The 20,993-nt window shown below is 41.9% G+C and overlaps 1 protein-coding gene across 6 annotated transcripts in view; it reads right to left on the bottom strand.

Moving 5' to 3' along the window:
• The window catches only part of EPM2A (EPM2A glucan phosphatase, laforin), a 57,630-nt gene that overhangs the window by 32,839 nt on the left and 3,798 nt on the right, over positions 1 to 20,993 (bottom strand). For 4 of the 6 annotated variants that reach the window (XM_077350745.1, XM_077350737.1, XM_077350784.1 and 1 more), the window contains exon 2: positions 7,104 to 7,278. In XM_077350745.1, the coding sequence (XP_077206860.1) occupies positions 7,104 to 7,278 (175 nt within the window). Of the gene's footprint in view, positions 1 to 7,103; positions 7,279 to 10,100; positions 10,349 to 20,993 lie in introns of all 6 variants that reach the window. The other 2 variants (XM_077350774.1, XM_077350764.1) reach the window with 2 other exon arrangements.

The following is a 20,993-nucleotide window of genomic DNA, read 5'->3' as shown; positions in this document are numbered from 1 at the left end:
GGGCTTATTTAATCAGTGGCCACAAGTGATGAAAACTGGTGCAGCCTTCTAAAGCTGTAGTTTTAAGGACCCCCTTGGTCAGTGGGATCCTCCTCTTATTTTGACTTTGTTGATTTAATAGGCACCCCCTTTTAGAGCCTAAGAGCCAGGGAATCTGGAACTAAGCCAGGGAGTCTCATAAAAGCACCTAGATTTGGCCATGAAGGCCCAGCAAAGAGGCAGGGTGTGCTGGCTATAAGTGCAGTCTCCCCCAGCTCAGCATTCTCAAAAGCAAGAAAAATGGAAGAAGGGAGAAAGGAATGACGAGAGAGAAGATATAAGAGAGAAAGACAGGATGAAAGAGAGAAAGAGACAGAGAAAGAAAAAGACAGAAAGAGGAGGGAGGGAAGAGTGGAGGGAAGGAAGGCATCAGTTCTCCTGGAGAAAACAGCTGCCTCTTTCCCACCTACCCTCACATCTTCCAAAGGCCAGTCTGCTCAGGAAAGGCCATGGAGGATGGGCTGCCTCCTTCACACCCCCTCCCCTTCATCTCCCAAAGGCCAGGCTGGGTGGGAAAGACAGCCTCTTTCCCACAAGCCTGCACATCTCCCAAAAGCATTGAGGACTCAGCCTGACATCATTTCGTGAAGAGTCCTGTTTTTAAAGTTTGGGATTGTGTCCCGGACTATTTCTGAGTTCCACATTGGGAGCTTTTCCCCCCTTCCCCTCTTTTCTCCCTCTTTTTCCCCTTCATTTGAGCCCCTAGATTTGTTTCCACACTGAAGCTGAGGGACAGGAAGTAAAAATTTCCCAGCAGCCTTTAGAAAAAAAACTTTTCCATCATTGTGATATGATGAAAACACCCAATCATCTGTCAGTGCCATTTGTTGCCATTGAACACCCCTCCCAAGTCTGAAATCATTCTGGATTTTTTGTTTAAAAATCACCCTAACTGCATTACAATGCAAAACCATAACACCAACAAGTTGGTGGAAATGCAAAAACGTAGGTAAGTAGTTGTTTCATACCATTTCCCATTTCCCTCCCCGCACACACACACATGCAGTACAAAACCTCATTTTTAAAAAAATTATGCAAGTGATTGAGTCTTGCATGCCACCAAACACTGCATGTCGAACACACACCCTTTCCCTGACCCAAGGCTCCAGGCAGCAAAGAGGAGATGTGTTGTGCAGGCAAACCTTGGCAGCAACCTGGAGAAACATCCAGCTCGCCACCGAGTCTCACATGCAGAAAGCACTCCCCCCTCACTGCCCCAAACCTCCAGGTGGCAAAGAGGAGAGGCATTATGCAGGTAAGCCTTGGCAGCAACCTGAGAAGCTTCCAGTTCACAGCTGGGTCTTGGTTGCAGAACGTACCCTGCTTTGCTGCCCCAAAGCTCCAGACAACCAAGAGGAGGTGTGTTGTACAGGCGAACCTCAGCAGCAAGCTGGAGAGGCTGGGGTTATATGGGATTGACTTCTGGAGGCAGCAGGACCTGCGCACACTAGGAGGAGGGTGTCCAGCCAGTCGGTCCAACCACCTCTCCTCCCCCTGCCAGCCCTGCCATGGCACTTCTCCCATGCCATGGCTGTTCTCGTGGATCAGCAGCTGGAGGTGGCAGTGCAGGCAAGAGGTACCCACCTTCACCTCAGCCACCTTGCTGATCCCAGCTTGGCTTCTGGAGAGTGCACTGTCATTGCCCCCAGCAACAGCGATCCTCACGCCTTTCACTGTTCCTAATAGTTTTTTTAAAGCAGTCCCTCACATTGCCATGTAGCAGTCTTGTAATGCAATAACCTTTAAAAAAACACATGGGAAGGGGGAGCGATTGAAGGCAGGGAATGGTGAAATGAAGGGGCATAGTTTAAAGAAAGGTGCATGCAGGTACCACTTGTTTTGGGCAGTCTTTGCTCCCGAGATGCACAACAGAAGGAAGAGGGCAGTGCTAGGGCACCTTTCCCTTGGGAGGGGGAGGGGGAGGGAGGATCATAATGAGGAAAGGGGCATTCCCAAATGACTCAAAATGGTGGGCATGGGGAAGACCCAATTGCACGCATTTCTGCATTAGGCAGCCTCGGTGTAGACCCTCTTAGATCCTGCTTCAAAAAGTGAAAACCGGATTTCTGCAGATGAGGGGGCAATTGGAGTCTGTGCTTGAAAAGGTGAATTTCAGTGTGGAAATGGACGAAAAACTCTATTCTATACAAATTCAAATCCCTACTGCAGAAACAGTCTGAAACAGAGTGCTAGTGCACATTTTTCTACAGGTGGCCAGTGTAGGTATCTTCCTAATCTCTTCAAGAAGACCATTACAAAAGAATGGATCCCCTGAAAATGATTTAGTATAAGTAAAGGAAGGTTCATATGGGCAGATGTAGGCCTTCAGACATGTAAAGGTCAGATCATGAACCAGCATCTTAAACTGATTTAAGAACAGGTATTTTAAGTTCCAAGCAACTACACCCAATTAACTAATGGGTTGTGCATTCTCCCTTAATTGAGGCTTCCCAGTTGTCCTTAATGGCAGCTCCTCACACAAGCATTTTACAATGGAGGTTACAGTAGCAAACATTAGCATGGGTAACTCAGACAAGTCTATAGTTTATGAGCAAAATGTAAATGGAAGAATGTGTTCTCAGCAACCATACTAACCTCCTTTTCCAGCAGTAAAGGTGGTTTCAATAAGAATTCTATAAGAATTCTGTAATCCATGGCAGGCAGATCATTCCTTTCCAGCTGGATGGGCAGCACTACTTATAACATTTGTAGACTCTCCCCTCAGACATGTAACCACAGATTCTAGATATCAATTTAAGACATTTGCAGAAACTCCCAAAGGAGTTATAAATATAGGACTCTGGGTAATCCACATAGTGATGACAACTAACCCAATTTGTGTGTGTGTGTGTACTTTGGGCTCTTAGGAGGAAAGCAGGATATATATTTTAAATTAAATTAATAAAATAACTCCTATTTTAGAATAGGTCATAATTTATATGGACAATAAGAAGCACAGAACAATATTAAAAACCTTTACCTCAGTGGAACTTTTAAGTAAATGTTCATAGGATCAAACTGTAGATTACCTATAAGTAGTCTAATAATGACAACTAAGATCTCTATGTTGATGCTAGAAGTAAAGCCCATTGCACTCAGGAATACAACGGATGCTAGTACATATACCTGTGCTGTGACTTTTCTGAGTTCTGGCTCTCCTCCCGCTGCCCCCAATCTTGAGATTCAGTGTGGTGAAGTGTGTAAAGTGGAGCAGACTAATCTCAAGAGCTGGGTTTTATTCCTGACCCCTCCTTCATGTGCAGCCAGCTGGGTTGCCAAATTCCAGGTGGAGGTATGGAAATGTTCAGGAAGGAAGGAAGCAAGCAAGCAAGCAAGCAAGCATCAGTTCTTCTGGAAAAGTCAGCTGCTTTGGAGGGGTCCTCCTATCTCCACCCTGAGTGTCTACCCAGGTCACCACTGACTCTACTTTCCCATCCAGGCAAGCAAATCCAGGCCAGGAAAGCTGCATGGGGATGGGCTGCCACCTTCCTCTCCCCATTTCCAAAAGGCTGGGCCAGGCACAGAGGGTCGCCTTCTTCCCGTCACATTCTCCACATCTTCCGAAAGGCCAGGCTGTGTGGAGAAGGGCACAGGGGGGTGCTGCCTCCTTCCCACCCCCCATCTCCCAAAGAGCAGGCTGGGCAGGGAAGTCCATGGAGGGGTGGTCTCTCTCCTTCCTACCTCCCCACATTTCCCAAAGGCCAGGATGGGTAGGGAAGGCTGTGGGGAGTGGGCTGCCTCCTTCCCACCCCCCACATCTCCCAAGGGCCATGCTGCCTGGGGAAGGTTGCTGGATCTCCCCAGCCTCTATGTGGAGCAGGATGGTGGTGGAAAGCAAAGAGTACTCTGATGGCTATCTGTGGGGCCATGGGGAGGTATTGTGAGCCCAAGTCCTATTAGTGAGGACTCCTTGGAGGAAAATCCTTGCCAGGAGCTCCCAGCATCACCTCAGATGGATGAGAGATTAGCCCAGCCACATGTTCAAAAGGCAGAGAGCTCTGACTAGCACAAGGGAATGGAGCTGCAGACAAACCAGGGCTTAGATTCCAAAGTCGTTGCAGGAGTTCCTCATTCCTCTGCCCAGCTTCCAGCTGCAGCTCCCTGCCTTGTCAGCCCACCTAGCTCACCTGAGCCAATTAAGCAATGCCAGCTATGTGCTGGAAGAGAGTTCCATTCTAAAAGGCATGAAACCAGGTTAGCAAGACAGCTGCTGACTACAGAAGACTGTGAGTATTCACAGAGTGAGGATTGAGAGGCTGATGACAGCCTATATTAACTTGGGAGGCCTGGGTTTTGGACTTCTGCTGATGCCCTTTGACTGCCTGATCAAACCTTTGACTCATTGGAGTGAATCAAGACATTCATTACAATCTTTCCGTCCCTTGGCATTCTGTTTTTGAAATACTGATTCTCTCTGCCTACCTCTCAGGTTGTCTATGCTTCCTTCCAGCAGAGAGCTGAAACCTGAGAACAACACAGGGGGCAAAGGAAGCAGCTGGCTTACCTTCCTTGCCTGGGAGAGATGGAGGGTGGGAAGAGGGTGAGGATGGGGCAATTTACCAGCAGCACAGCCTTTCAGAAAAGCCAGCACCTCTTCCACCCAGCAAGCAGCAGGAAGAGAGATATGCCCCACAATTGGCCCTCATGGGGAGAGTGCTCTCTCCCTATTGGCAGCAGAACCGCAGGGTGGGCCAATCAGGTAGGGGATGAGTTGTCTGCACACAACCTGAACTTTATAATGTTTAGTGATTACTTTATACACCTCTGTTCTACACTGCTTTTGCAATTTACAGCACAATCTTATGCAGAGTTACTCCAGTTGAAGGTTATTGATTTCAGTAGGCTTTAACTGGGATGACTCAACATAGAACTGCATTGTTAGTTACGTTTTTGGGCCATTTAATTGATAAATGACATACTGAATATGTTTAACTTTCCTGAGTCATTAGGAGGTTCAATGCTATTCATTCTGAAAGCAAGAGCAAAATTTTCACCAACTTCCAAAAGCCCAGGATATACCCATTAGCATGCATTAAAAGCAATCCAGGTCTTGTCCTCTTGTTTTAAATGAGAGCCTGTATCAAGACTCTCTTTAAAGCTTACAATACAATCAATGCCTTTTCCTCTGTAGCTCATTATTTTTGAACTCTTGTTACTGATGCAGTTGCTATTGAACTCCTATAGCCAATGAATGGGAAATGGGCCTCAGAACTTTGTTCAGAATTTTGTTTTTAATTCATTATTAACCACAGGACATCATTTTAGGTTTCTGTTCAAATGGCACAGCTCACCAAATTTCATTTAAAAGTCCTTTCCTCATAATAGTTCATGCTTTAATTCCATAATAAAAAAATTACTCTAGTGTGACACGTAGCACACTGGTTATTTTTCTTTAAACAGGTGAAAAGATTTCTTTTTCATTTTTCATATCATACAAAAAGAGTCAGTTTCAGAGATTCAGATTGCATAGTTCAGTATTGACTTTAATTTTATTAATGATGAGTAAGAGCACTAATAGCTTTCCAAATAATCTGAGTCCATGGTTTTATATATACAAAGCAAAGAAGTACATCAAAAACTAAAACAGAAACCACTGAACCCCAAAAATCTTTTACCACAAAAATATTTCATATAATCTATTTTTCAAAGAGATAAAATCCAATGTCCTTTGAGCACAAGACTCTGTCTGAGCTAAGTAACAAAGCAGTCTTGAAAACTACTTACAGCAGTCTCCAAGGTGGCATTCCCATTCAAGCTTAGCGTCCATTTTCAAAGTCTATAATGAGGCACTGAAATACCACTGCACATATTCACATGGCTGGCAATCAGACCAGTATCAAGGCCATCTTGTCAAGATTCTGTAAGGATGGCTGCCATCATTTTTTTGGAACTAAAACCACTAGATATGTGACTTGAATCTGGTGTATCAGACAGCAGTTATCTAATGGCTGCATCTGGATTGCATGCCACCATCTACTGATCCCTTTGCTGTTTGGAATAATAATTTGAATTTTAAATTTTATATTATTTATATTATACTATAGATATTGTATTGTACATTTTAACTTATGTAAGCCTTTGGGGAATGGCAGCATATACATATAAGAATGAATAAATAAATAAAGTTGCATGGGTGTGGAAGTGATATATATTTTACAACTACTTTTAGACAAACCAGGGCAATCAAAATGGTTACATTTTATTATAACTTGAGTATTTTCCTCTACCAAGGGCTGGCTCCTTGCTACAAAGAAAATGGCAAATATGTCTTTCCTGCTTTCTTTCAAAATCTTCAGCTGAATAAATACCAGTGGTTTCTCTTTCACACATGAGAATTATTATACAAAATAAGTGGTTTAATATTCCTTCTGCTTTATTATATAATTTTTTCTATGTATTTTACAGGGAAGAACAGAGAGCAAATTTTGACATATGGCGAAATACACATACTCGCACACATATTGGAAAGCATAAATGACTATACTTTGATACTTCAAATCCAGCAGATAGCATTCACTGTCAAAATAAACTTACCATATCCTAGTCTTACAGTCATTTAACATGTCAGAAGTTCTTAGAATTCAATAAGGAAATTACCTGAACAGATTTTCATACAAGCTAATTCCTTATTACTGACCTTTCCAATGAATACGTTATATCGTTTGTTTAATTCTTCACATAAGCATTGAACAACTGTCTTGCTATTCAGATTTGTATCTGTTAATCTCTTTTCATTATATAAAATGTAGATTCGTGGTCTTTATAACTACAGAAAAAAATGGGAGGAAAATGGCTTAGACACACAAAGTATATTTCTACGGTGCTACTAGTTGTGTGTGACCTTAAGAAAGCTTACTGTACCATCAGCAAAATACAGAGCAAGCTCTTCAGGCGCCCAGCATAGAAATGAAGAATTGCCTTCAATTCTAGGCACAGTTATTAGAGAGTTAGTACTATAGAACTGTGAACTTATTTTGAGAAAATATGCTCAAGTTCATGTATCTTCCTTAAAATACACTTAAAAACCTAAGACCATTAGTAATCCGCACTCTCTGTGATTTTACCTGGAGTAGTGAATAGCCTGATGTCCAGCTATATTGAAATAAAAGTCAGTTGTGTGTTTCATCTCATCAGTATGTCCAGAAACTTCAATCCAGTGTCCTATTGGGAGGCAGTAAACTCCATCAACCAAGTTGCTTGGGTTATAAACACTGCATCGATCATGGTGGGGCCCATTGCCTGAAAAAAAGGGTAACATACAAAAATCAAATATAATTTATGAGCATACAAACAAAGTGCATTGAGTATGTAGGTTATTCATACACTTTCAAGTGACTAAACATTTTTGGAAAATAACATGTTGTAGGGAAATTGTGGGAATCATCTAAGTACAAGTGATGTGCACTCTAAAAAAAGAAACCCAAAATAAAAATGTTTTTTATTTGAATCCAAAGAAGAATTTAGCTCTAGTGTTGCCAATGCAGAGCTGGGAAATTCCTAGAGATTTGGGGGTTAAAATCTGGGTCAGGACAAAACCCTCAGTGAGATATAATGCCATGGAATTTACCCACTAAAGCAGACATTTGTTTAAGGGGAACTGATATCTGTTGCCTGGATATCAGTTCTAATTCTGGAAGATCTTCAGGCCCCACCTGGAGGTTGGAACCACTGAGAGTTAATTATCATTTGTTAGCACCACCAGCACAATGAATAAAGTTCATTTAAATAATTAAATTTACCTAAATTTGTACCTACTTATGATTGGGTAGTATATTCATAGATGTAATATTTTTGAGAAGATGCAAAAAAAGCTCTTCTCTTTACCTGTCATCAGAATTCATTCATTCAGTACCCCCTATTATTAATGCAGGATGCCACCATACCACTATCTTCTAAATATCCTTTGTCATGTACAATATTTTTCCAAGATGTCCATGGCTTTTAAAGGTAAAGGTAAAGGTATCCCCTGTGCAAGCACCGAGTCATGTCTGACCCTTGGGGTGACGCCCTCTAGCGTTTTCATGGCAGACTCAATACGGGGTGGTTTGCCAGTGCCTTCCCCATGGCTTTTAGTCTATCATAATAGGATACAGATATTGTAAGAACTCATGAAAAGAGAAGTACCATTTTATGGTCTAAGTAAAATGACCTAAACATCAAAACCAGTCTACACTAATTTTTCACCAGATATCTCAGCACTGTAGCCCAAATATAATTTATTTGTTGATTCCTTTCTATTTCAGACATTAACAGTGCCATCTGCTGCATGAAAAAAATGTGCAACAGTATTTTGGCACAGTTCACTTTGAAAATGCATTGACCGAATTTGCTAGCTCTGATATCAGATTTAAGAAGCTAAACACAGGCTTTCACTACATGCAAACTTGTTGCTGATTAAAGAGGTAGTTAATCCCATTTGAGAGTTGTGGATGGGAGAGAAATTTAAGGTAGTGAATGATCCTACCAACTGCACAAATTTATGAAAAGAAACTAGAACAAATATTGAGACTGGAGCAAAGGCTCTGTCCTATAATGATACACTCAAGGCTAAATCCCACCAATTTTATTCAAGAAGATTTTTAAAATACTTTGTCACTATCCAAATAAGTCTCAAAGTGACTTACAAACACCTTTCCCTTAGTCTCTCCACAGCAGACACCCTGTGAAGTAGGTGGGCCTGAGACAGCTCTAAGAGAACAGTCCAAGGTCACTCAGATGGCTGCATGTGAAGGAGTGGGGAATCAAGCCCAGTATTCCAGATTAGGGTCTACCACTCTTTGACCACTGCACCATGCTGGCTCTCATGATAATATTTGTTTGGAATTACAGTTTCATTATATTGAAATCCTATACAAACTCTTAAAATCTCAAGGGATTATTGGTGCTCCAAGTATTATAATGTAGACAACAGACAGGCCCTAATGATGGTGATTCCTTGATAACAGAATTCCTCTCTTTAGGTCATCCATGCCTTATTACCAAGGTTTGTCTGGGCCACTATTTCTAGGAAACCTTTAAAATGCTCCTTTTCTAGTGGCCTTTATATTATCAATAAATATAGCAATATATAATTCCATATATGTTATTTATTTACTAAATTTGTATTCTACCTTTCTGCCCTTACAAGAGCCACACTAACAATTTAAAACATACAAGATAAAGTGACATTATAAAACCATTAAAATCAACCCCACTACATCATTAAAACAGTTAAATAGTAAAAAATATACATGTTTTACATATATGCATAAAACATAAATTAAAACATTTCTCAGAAAGGAGGGATCACTGAGGAAATATCAAATGAAAGAAAAAAGTCTTAAACTGCTGGAAGATGGTATCAGTAGGGCACAGACAAAGCCCCAGACTAGGGTTGGGCGCTTTGGCGCCGCGAGGAGGGGAGGCACAGGCATCAGCGCACCGGCTGGCTGCGCTGGCAGAGGCTGGCCACTTCAGGTGCCGAAGCACCCAACCCTATTCCACACCTTTGGTGGAATAACCAAGAAAGCTTTCTCCTAGGTTACCACCTATCTAATCTCTGATATCGAAGACACCAGAAGCACAGCCTTGAAAGACGACCATAGTGGTCAGGCAGGTTTGTAAGGAAGCAGGTGATCCTGCAGGTATGTTGGTCCCAAACTATGTCTGGCTTTGAAGTCCCAACACCTGGGACTGTGAGCCAGAGTGGATAGACCAAGAGGGAGTGATATGGTCTACATCCTGGCTATAGCACTCTGTACCAACTTCAGTTTCAAGGGCAGCCCTATGAAGAGTACATTGCATGAATCCAATCTAGATTTAACTAGGGCATATTCTGCATTCCTCAATAAAAACCGTTTTAAATTGCAACATTAAATTTACGCTGTCGTTTTTTAAAACGTTTGTGGTTCTGCATTCTGCAGGAAATTTTTGAATACAACGTCCCAAACAGTTCTGCATCACAGAAAATCTGAGTCATTGTATCTGCCTAGCCCCTCCTAGTGGGTCTTCCAGCGTCTCCATGGTTTCTCATTCATTTTAGTACATCATAAATACCACAGGGTAATTACTAATTTACATACCGCTCAGTTGCCAGGGCAAATGTGATTGCTGATAAAAGCAGAGCTCCCATTAGTAGACGAAAGAAAAGGGGAGGAGACCAAAAACACACTAACATCTCTGCATTACAAAAGAAGCGTTTTCAGCACTGTGACGCTGGAAAAATCGGTGTTTACTAAGTTTCAGAAACAACGATGAAGAAACGCTGTAAGCAAAAAGACATGGTTGACCACGCAGAGCAAAATCAGTTTTGTAGAGTAAATTCACTCTCCTGTTCAGAGATCAGAAAAACAATGATGTTTTTAGTTGAGCACTATACATCTGGTGCAGCTGTGCCAACCTTCCTTTGTCTGCCCCACCAATCAGCCTTCCCTTCTTCCCCTCGGCCACCTCTACCCAGAAGAGCTATGATCCAGTTGTTTATTACTGGCTATAGTTTCAAGTTCACTTGAATGGAAGAAAATCTGTAAGGACTTGTGAAATGGCACCTCACTTTCTTCTGTATCCCTATCTCTGCATTGTTTGCAGAAACGCACTTACACACGTGACCTGTGGCACACGTATATTCAGCAGTGGGGAATAAGCTTAGCGAGAGGTTGGTAACAAAGCGTAATGAATTGTTTCCCAATGTTTAACGAGGTAATTGCGCCCTTAAGAACTCAAGAAGAAGAGTTGGTTCTTATATGCCACTTTTCTCTACCCAAAGGAGTCTCAAAGCGGCTTAGTCGCCTTCCCTTTCCTCTCCCCACAACAGACACCCTGAGAGAGCCCTGATATTACTTCTCGGTCAGAACCGCTTTATCAATGCTATGGTGAGCCCAAGATTCTGGGTCCAAATATCATAAGAGTGAGTATCCTTAGGGTCAAACTAGACAGGCTGATGTCATTTTAGAGGCAAATATAGCCATTTTAAAATGATGTGTCTGATCCTGATCATGCCCATGGCATAGAAGGAATAGAGGGTCTTGTTCCCCCTGCAGCTTTTGAAGTGCCAAAACAGTATCCCATAGCTATTTTAAGTGGGAATTGCTCAAAAGCCAAATCAATGTAGTTTACAGTTTAACACATTAGGCTGGGCTATGTATTTTTAATTAGTATAGTTGTTGATATGTGCATATGTTGGTGAAAGTACTATGATTTACTATTCAGTTTGAAGCTTTTAGCAATTTCAACATGTTCATTTTAAAAATGTAGATAATACCCAGTGTCAGAAATCTTGGAAGTTAAATTATGGACATTTTAATGTCTTTATATTTTTTCCTCATTCATAGCCTGAGTTTAACAAATAAATGAATCAAAACTTCCACCCCTACTAGAACTTCCAGTCTTCTACTGGCTGCCTGGCCAGGTCTGGCAACCCTAATCTACATGCTTTTGCATTTGCTGAATAATAAATCAAACACAAAACTCATCTTAGAGCTAAAGCAAAAGTAAAGAGTTTATTTGTAAAAACCGAGATCAATTTATAAATACCCTATTTGCCAGCGTATAAGACGACTGGGCGTATAAGACGACCCCCCAGCATTTCCACTCAAAATACAGTACTATGGGCCACTATGTGCAGCTATGTCTATCCCAACTGAAGTGCACCAGGCGTATAGGACGACCCCTCCACTTGGAGGCATGTTTTTCAGGGGGGAAAAGTAGTCTTATACGCCAGCAAATACTGTATATATCTCACTAATCTTGATTTTTTTGCTTTGCCATTTGCAGAACTGTAGTTTTAAGGGTTTTTAAAGCAATATAATAACATGAGTTCAAACATAACTTTATTATAGTATCATTGTAATAGATAACACATTTTTCTAATTCATATCAGGTTTTCATCTAACGAAAAAAGATGCAAAGGCGTGCTTCTAAGCAGATCCAAGTTAATGCACAGCTTGGATGGTCTATGCTGAGGTACATAGAATGCAAAAAATTGATTCTTTTTGAAAGGACAGGAGCATATTTTTGTATTTGGGGCTGGTTTCTGGAGTCTTTTTGTTTACCTTTGTTGTTCAAAAACTCTTCCATGCAATTTGCTTGCACACCAACCTGCACAAGAACAAAGCAATCAGCAAAGTCTGCCTTACAAATCAATCTTCGGGAACAGTATTGCTTTCAAAGCCTGCAGGACTGCCCAGATGGCTCCTGGCATGATATGTAAGAAAGATGATCAAACTGGCATATCAAAAAGCCACTGGCTTTATTGCAAAGCAAATTAAAACAAAGATCTCTGAGCAATGTGCTGCTCATATGGGAGAGAAGAACAAACAAGACTATAAAAAGTGTGTAAGAAATGATCAGAAGGGAAAAGTAATCCAAACTAGCTTAAGATCAGTGATGGCAGGAAAACCATAAGCTCCAGTATCAGGAAGGGAGAAGGGAGGAAATATCAAAAGAGCTGAACTTTAAGACTGTAGGACAAACGAGTAGACTCCTTTGCAAAGGAAGCTGTACTACAAACCATCTGATCAGTACAACTTCAAGCAATCCATGCCCCCCTGTAATTTGATACTTCCATTAAAAAAACACAAAACTTTCTAGCTCTCATTTCTTTTTTTGTGTTTTCATGCCCCCTTCTTTCCCCCAGCTAGCTTTGAGGAGCCAGCACCAGAGAGTAAGAGCAACAATGACAGGAATACTTACAGATTGGAAAGGGGAGGAAAAAAATGAACTGCTCCCACCCCCTTGTGTTCTTTGCATTCAGAATGGCCATTTCTAAAGATCCAGAAACCAGGCAGCTAAGCAAAGGATGCTGAGGACATTACTTTCACTAATCACATGCACTCTAATATAGTAAAAGGAGGCTGAGTGAATAGCAGACTTCCTCATGAGCATCCCGCTTGACAGATAAGACCCATTGTAAAAACCAGCTTTTTGCAGTAAAGATGAAAGATAGATGTTGATGCTTGCACAGAAGTATGGTTAGGCTTATTAGCATAGTAGAATCACCACCCTGGGCGGACAGGGCTCATTTGAATGTACATGCGATTATAAGAAGTTTGTATGTTTGGGGCGTATAGGGAAAAGAGTTTGAGATCAGCCAAGGAACGCCCCAGGAGGGACAGCTGATGGAATTTACCTGGATGCTGTATAAAAGATTGCTTTGGACCAGCAGGTTTTGAGAAAAGATTTAGGCCTTCATCAAAGAGGGCTATGCTTTCTCCTTATCAGTGCTGATAAACGTCTTTCTTTCTTACCGAAGTCTGTTTGTGAATTAATTTGGCCTAACAATAACATTATGAAGGACACATTCTACCTCCTGGGAACAGACTACAGTATGTGTGTGTGTACTAAAAGGAAGGGGGGAAGGAACAAGAGTTGAGCCCAATGGCTCCTAGGATTTTGGTTCACTCTTTACCTGAATACATGACATGTAGTAAGAGACAACATGACACCTTCCTTATAGCTACATTTCTATGCATATTAAAAAGGTAAAGGTATCCCGTGCAAGCACCGAGTCATGTCTGACCCTTGGTGTGACACCCTCTAGTGTTTTCATGGCAGACTCAGTACGAAGTGGTTTGCCATTCCCTTCCCCAGTCATTACCGTTTTACCCCCCAGCAAGCTGGGTACTCATTTTACCGACCTTGGAAGGATGGAAGGCTGAGTCAACCTTGAGCCGGCTGCTGGGATTGAACTCCTAGCCTCATGGGCAGACAGCTTCAGACAGCATTTCTGCTACCTTACCACTCTGCGCCACAAGAGGCTCTTCTATGCATATTACCTTGAAAATAATGATGCACATTGTTGTTGTTAGGTGCGACCCATCGCAACCCCATGGACAATGATCCTCCAGGCCTTCCTGTCCTTGACCATTCCCCGGAGTCCATTTAAGTTTGCACCTACTGCTTCAGTGACTCCATCCAGCCACCTCATTCTCTGTCGTCCCCTTCTTCTTTTGCCCTCAATTGCTCCCGGCATTAGGCTCTTCTCCAGGGACTCCTTCCTTCTCATGAGGTGGCCAAAGTATTTGAGTTTCATCTTCAGGATTTGGCCTTCTAAGGAGCAGTCTGGGCTGATCTCCTCTAGGACTGACCAGTTTGTTTGCCTTGCAGTCCAAGGGACTCGCAAGAGTCTTCTCCAGCACCAGAGTTCAAAAGCCTCTGAGTTCAAAATGCACATGTATGGGTAATAGGAGGGATAAGCTAGCTACTGATGTCATACAGGCACTCAAGCGAGAAATTAAGCCTGTTTTCTTGTTATATCCCCCATGGACATTCTGAAAGGAAATGGGCATTTGGAAGAACTGGGCAACAGGGAACTTCTTGCCAAGTGAAGTTGCAGATTGCCTAAATACAGCACAAGTCTTTCCTCCCCTCTCCAGTTCATGACAGTACTGTTCCTGGTTCAGATTAAACAGACAGGCAAACTGGCATGAAACATTACAAGAAGAGACAAAAATATATCTGGCTGTTCTGATTGATAGTTTATTTTATTTTGTTTTCTGTGCTCTCACTGAGGCCCAGTCTTTATTGGATTACAAAAAATTTCAACTGGAAGACAATGTTTCCCATTATCGTCATCATTAGATTTCTACTACTGTGCATTTGATAGTCCATATTTTTTAAAACTTTTGTTATGCAATATTATGAGAGTATTCCTGCTGTCTAACTGTTGACTGAAATTCAATCTTCAAATGGCTTGGGTGCCTGCTTCAATTTGAGCAAGATAGAATTGTTATCGATTGTCATATAGAACATGTTAGACTTTCCTCATGTTCATATAGATGGTTTAAACCTCCTGACAACAGGCCTTGCTGTTTTCTCATTCTCACTCTTTGCCATATATTTCAAAGACCTGGTACAAATTGCTGAAAACTTGGGAGTTAGAAATATAACCTACAAAACTGCATACCATTTACTTTCTTCCTGCTGGAATGAATTTTCAAATTTCCTGTCACTAAAGAAATTAATATAACAAAGTAAGTTTAACTGGTCTGATTAATTGCTCGGGATATAGCCATGTTTAAAGAAAAACACTGATAACCTTTTACTGGAAGTTTTCACAGAAAAAATTGTAATTAAAAGCACTGCTTTGTAAATTAGGCCAGGTCCATAGAGTCCAACATTCTTTTTCCAAGAGATTAGCCAACACTTCTTAAAAGCTCATAAACTGCATAAGATGCTAGACAGATAATTTGAGGCAAACTACCATTTATTTCATTTATCTGTTTTCAGTAACAACACTGATAAATTATCCTCTCTAAGTTGGTATCACCAGCTTTTCCAAAGAAACAAGAGGACAGAATGTCCTTTTAGAACTCTAAACAGGTTTTCTATAGCTCATGGGACCCTGTACATGGACAAAATGGCAATGGAAAAACTGATGGCATTGAATCCAGAGAATTAGTATAATTTGTTATCAAGATGTATAATAGTGGTGATTAATTACATAAATTATCTTGTGGTGCACAACCCAAAAAGTGATATGGCCCAGTGGTCCTTAATGGTAGGTAACTGAGTTGTGCCAAACTGTCACATCAAATGTTGTCCCCATCTTCAAGGGGTTAAAGTAGAATCTGGGTAACGACCGACCCGTCAGCTTGACTTCTGAAGCTGAACAAAGAACAAATCATCATAGAACAAGAGGAGATGGCTAGAGATGGCTATGATTACTAAGGCCCATTCCGCACAAGGACCAATGTTGCCAATTGCTTTCACAAAGCAATAACAGTATTTTAAATAGTGGAATCTCGGCGTTCCGCATATCTTCATTTGTAGTGGAATCCAGTAGCGTTTCATTAGTTCCCCACAGGTTTCCGGTCTCGCAGGAATTGCTAGAAAGGAAGCAATTTTTTCTGTGCTTGTTCCCGCCCCTGGCCATCAATCAAACGAACAGCCAACGGGCAGTTGTTGTCATGCTCCCGAAAAGCCCCTTTCCCTTTAAGCACGGTTTTAAAAAAAACACACACATTTCAACGAATATGCCTTGATTCTTCGTAACATAGAGATCCATCTAGCTGGCATGTGAGCTGGCGAGTCATCGTTACCATGCTCCCCCGAGTGAAAAAAAAATCCCTCCCCCCTGCATGGGCGCAATTTTTGCCCGAAATTAAAGGGAACTGGCAAACAGGGGGCTGTGTTGTGCTTGGGGACTTAGGGGAGCTTTAAAGCAGTTCTGTGGAGGGACTGTAGCCGGAGAAGCCTCGCTGGGTGAATGAAGCCTCGCTGTTTCGTTGCTTTCCCCGCTCGCTCCGAAGAAAAAAAATGACTATTGCTTCACCGGAAGTTCGGAGGAGAGAGCCAGGGGGAGGGACTTTGTTGCAACCGCAACATTGAGAACACACATGTCTTTTTCGAAAGTGTTGCAGGTTGTTGGCAGAAGTGTAGCGATTTTCTGAGGGTGAATCCACTTTTCCCAATTCCCTGGAAATCGCTACAACTAAGTGATTTTAGCGCTAGTGTTGCAGGAGTGTTGCAGATTGTGCGCGACGTCATGCGGAATGTCACATTTGTAGCGTTTACCATTTGTAAGACTTCTGCTACTTTTAACTCGTGCGGAATGGACCTAAGAGTTTTTTTATTAAGAACAAGTCATGTCAGACTAACCTCATCTCTGTTTTTGAGAAAATTACGACCCTGCTGGATCAGGGGAATGCTGTGGATATAATTTATCTCAGTTTCAGTAAAGCTTTTGATAAGGTTCCACATTATATTCCCATTGACAAGTTGTTAAAATGCAGTATGGATCCTATTACTGTTAGGTGGATTGATAACTGGTTGACAGATCACATCCAAAGGGTACTTGTTAATGGTTCGGCATCATCAGACCATACACTGAACATGAGTCAGCAGGGTGGCTAAAAAGGCAAATGGGATTTGGGGCTGTATCAAAAGAAGTATAGTGTCCAGATCAAGTGAAGTGATGTTACCATTTTACTGTACTCTGGTAAGACCCCATTTAGAATACTGTGTTCAGTTTTGGCCACCACAACTGAAGAAAGATGTAGAGAAACTGGAGTGCAACCAAAGAAGGGCAATGAACATTGTGAGGGGTTTGGAGATCAAGACATATGAGAAAAGGCTGAAAGAGCTTGGTCTGTTTAGGCTGAAGAGATGATTAAGAGGTAATATAATAGCCCTCCAAGTACTTGAAAGGCTGTCATATAGAGCAGCTGTCCCCAACCCCTGGTCCGGGGACCAGTCCCGGTCTATGGATCAGTTGGTACTGGGCTGCGGCTCCTCCTGGTCCTCCTCCCTAGCTGCTGCCTCAGGAGCTGCCCTGCCACTCTGCGGCTGGCTTACTTTTGGTGCTCTCCGGCAGCCACCATGGCTGGGGCTCCCCCTCGGAGTGGCACTGCGCAGCTGCTACTGGCAGCGCCCCCCAGTGGGTGGCGGGAAGTCAGGGGCGCCGGCAGCAAAGCAAGTGGATCAAGGCAGTAGCGGTGATGTCCCTCGGCAAAAGACTACCTCCCCCTCCCCCCTCTAGCCTCAGTAAAATTGTCAAGCGTTGACCGGTTCCCGGTGATAAAAAGGTTGGGGACCACTGATATAGAGGATGTAGCTGAGTTGCTTTCTGTTGCCCCAGAGGGTCAGACCAGAACCAATAGGTTGAAATTAATTTGAATTTTCAGTTAAACATCTGGAAGAAGTTCCTGACAATTAGAGCAGTTCCTGAGTAGAACAGGCTTTCTCAGTAGGTGGTGGGTTTGTAAGTTTGTAAGTAGAGGCTAGATAGCATTATGACAAAAATGCTGATTCTGCGAATTTAGCCAGATTTTAAGTGGGGTGGCAGAAGGGCTTGTGTCTGCGCTTGGCTCTTGTGGCCCTTTCTTGCATGCCCAGGGAAATGCTGATTGCCACTTTGGGAGCAGAAGGCAATTTTTTTTCAGGCCAGACTGGCCAGTGATTCTGATTGGGGGAAGGGAGCATCATCAGGGCATGGAACTGGGATCACAGTGGTGGGCAGATAGTTGTTTTCCTGCATTCTGCAGGAGGTTGGACTAGATCACCCTGTGGATTCCTTCCAACTCTTTGATTCTATGACTATGAACAAGAGTGAGTGAAGAAATTGAACCTGAATCCTGGAAATGCTGGTTGGCAAAGTGGAGGTCTTGAAAGATATTATGCTTCCCACAAGGGGGTTCATTTGACTCTTGATGACTCAAGAGTCTGAGGGGTCATACTAGACCAACATTATTGCTGGAGAAGCAAATTAATGCAGTTACAAAAAGGTGTTCTTCCAAATCATTATGAGGAACTAGATAGAGCATGCAATTTCTCCCAGTATGCAGTTTCTCCACTGGATACCCAACAGTTATCAGGCTCAATTTATGGTATTGGCTATCACATGCAAAGCCCTTCATGGCTTTTGACCCTCATATCTGCAAAACTGTCTCTCCCCCATGCTCTAGCACAACACTTTGCTCTTCCAAAGAGGGTCTTCTGTGTGTACTAACCTGCAAATGGGGAAAATCAACAATTGTCCATAAACATGCTTTCTCCATTGTAACCCCACTTTGTGGAATGGTCTGCCTGAAGAAGCTTTCTGCAAACTATGCAAATCTGAATTATTCAAAAGGACTTTTGTATGCAGGCACTGTACAAAATAATACACAAAGTTTCTTAGACAAATTATTAGTTTATACTATTGGGTGGAGTTTGCTGTAAATTGGAACCTAGCATATATTCTTACATTGTTTTATATGTCATCATTTATGCTTTGCTTCAGTTCTGTTTTTAAGATTTCTTGTTGGTTCTACAATCCAAATCTTATTTCACTGTTTACTGAATGTCCAGCTTGCGGACTCCTAATCAGGCGAGCTGGATTTGATTTTGCGCTTCCCCACATGCAACCAGCTGGGTTACCTTGGGCTCGCCACGGCACTGATAAAGCTGTTCTGACAGAGCAGTAACATCAGGGCTCTCTCAGCCTCATCTCCCTCATAGTGTCTCTTATGCGGGGAGGAAAGGGAAGGCGAATGTAAACTGCTTTGAGACTCACTCACTGGTTGTATAGATTCCCAATGAGTAAGACATCCTGTAAATAATGTAATTTTTAAAGAAAATCTGACAAAAACTGTATTTCTCAGTGACTGAAGAAGGTTCCATGAATGTGTAGTTTACCCACAAGGATGGGTGCATGTGAAAAAGGATGTATTTGGGCAGAATGAGAAACAGACTGTTGGGGGGGGGGTACATCTAGAGACTCATTTATCAATCTGAAATCTGTCCACATCTGGAAAACAAACACTCTGATATAAAGCAATATCTACTCATTTCAATGTTTCCATGAATGTGCAAACCTAGAAACATATAGTCCACAGGCAGCATGTGGTCCACAGGCCTACTCATTTGGCCAAATTTTCAGGGATAGTGGTTTCTCTCTGTGGTCCAGTTTTCTATTGCAGTGGTCCGCAACCTTTTTTAGGCTGAGGATCGGTGGGTGTGGGAGGGCGATCTGGAGGCCGCGCATGCGCATTTGCGCATGCAGCCGTGCTTTTCTCTCCCCCCTTTTGCAAAAAGAAGCTTTCCAGGCCGCTAACTAATCGGCTGCTTTGGTGGCCGATTTGCTTGTGGTCTGGGAAGTTTCTCATTGCAGGGGGGGGCAGGGAGAGGGAGCCGGGGCCCGGTGGTTGGGGACCACTGCTCTACTGGACTGGCAAGAGCCTGCAAGGCAGTTAGCTCCCCCAGGTGGGTACAGATTCCTTCTCTCCCAGACACACTATGAAACTTACCATGTTATAAGGATAAAATGTACCTCAGCTTCTCAGAAACAGACAGACAGACAAATTAATAGAATACTCTCAACACTTAGATGAAGCAATACCTAGCACTATTCAGCAAATCTATTTACTGTCAAAATCAAGAACTTGCATAACCCAATTGTGGACAATTCTTTCCCCATCTCAAGCTGTTCATCTCAACAGATAAAGGTCTTTTTAACCACAGTTTCTGAGGTTGTATAACTATGTTTTCAATCAAATGGAAAAATTAAGTAATATAAACCACCCATATGAACCACCCATTGTAATGTATCAATGCAAAATGTTCATTTGCAGCACAAATGTATTATGTAATGGTACATAAATTGAAAAATATGGCTCTATGACAGATTTCCAGTTGCTTTCTGTTCCCTCATGTCAAAATTTCATTGTACCTGGAAGCATATAAAGAAATAATATTTTTACTTTCTAAAAGCAATGAAAATAAACTTTTGTTGTTTTATAATTACTAGTAATTTCTAGTTATAAGGTTCCATTTCATTCATTTCTTTTTAAAAAATTAAATTTACCTTTTACAATCAATCAAGAAAAACAGTCAACAAAAACAGTGAATAGATTGTGGTAAAAGCTGATCTCTCATGGTGCTGCTTTATAAGAGAAAAAGTTTTCTTGTGTAAATTGAAGTAGAACAGTGCCATCTTGTGGGAATAATAAGTAAAAGGATTTAAGATTTTCATTTTAAAAACCCATTTCAGTAAATTTGGAGTAATGGTACAAATGGTACATATGAAGAAGAAACATTTTTAAAAATCAGCAAAAAGCTAAGAAGAATTGGCAATTGTCATTCACTGGAGACACATCATTCTCCTCATAAACAATTTAAGGCACGGTTTAATTTAACTAGTTCTCTGAAATTTTGAGTTCTGATTTTTCCTTTATAGTTGAATGTCTTTAGATTTAATTCCCAGGCAAAAGATTTGCAAGGATGTCATAGGCACCTTTGACAGTACAATGGCAAGGAACACTATTCTTAACTGTTTACATAAAAACCTAGTAGTCCATTTAGACTGCCTTGACCTGGGCTGATTTTGCACTTACTTTATTTTTTCCATTGTCGATCCTACTGAATTCAGATTGATTTAAACATGGGTCTCCCTACTCCCCCCCCCAATTGAAACTGAAAGCCTTATGCACTTGATTGGGGAAGCTCTGAGGGGGGAGGGAAGTGGTGGTTACAAAGATGAACAACCTTTCCTGAACTAG

This window comes from Paroedura picta, chromosome 1 (assembly GCF_049243985.1).
Source record: "Paroedura picta isolate Pp20150507F chromosome 1, Ppicta_v3.0, whole genome shotgun sequence".
In the NCBI taxonomy this organism is placed as follows: Eukaryota; Metazoa; Chordata; class Lepidosauria; order Squamata; family Gekkonidae; genus Paroedura; species Paroedura picta.
This window is presented reverse-complemented; position numbering and strand designations above follow the sequence as displayed.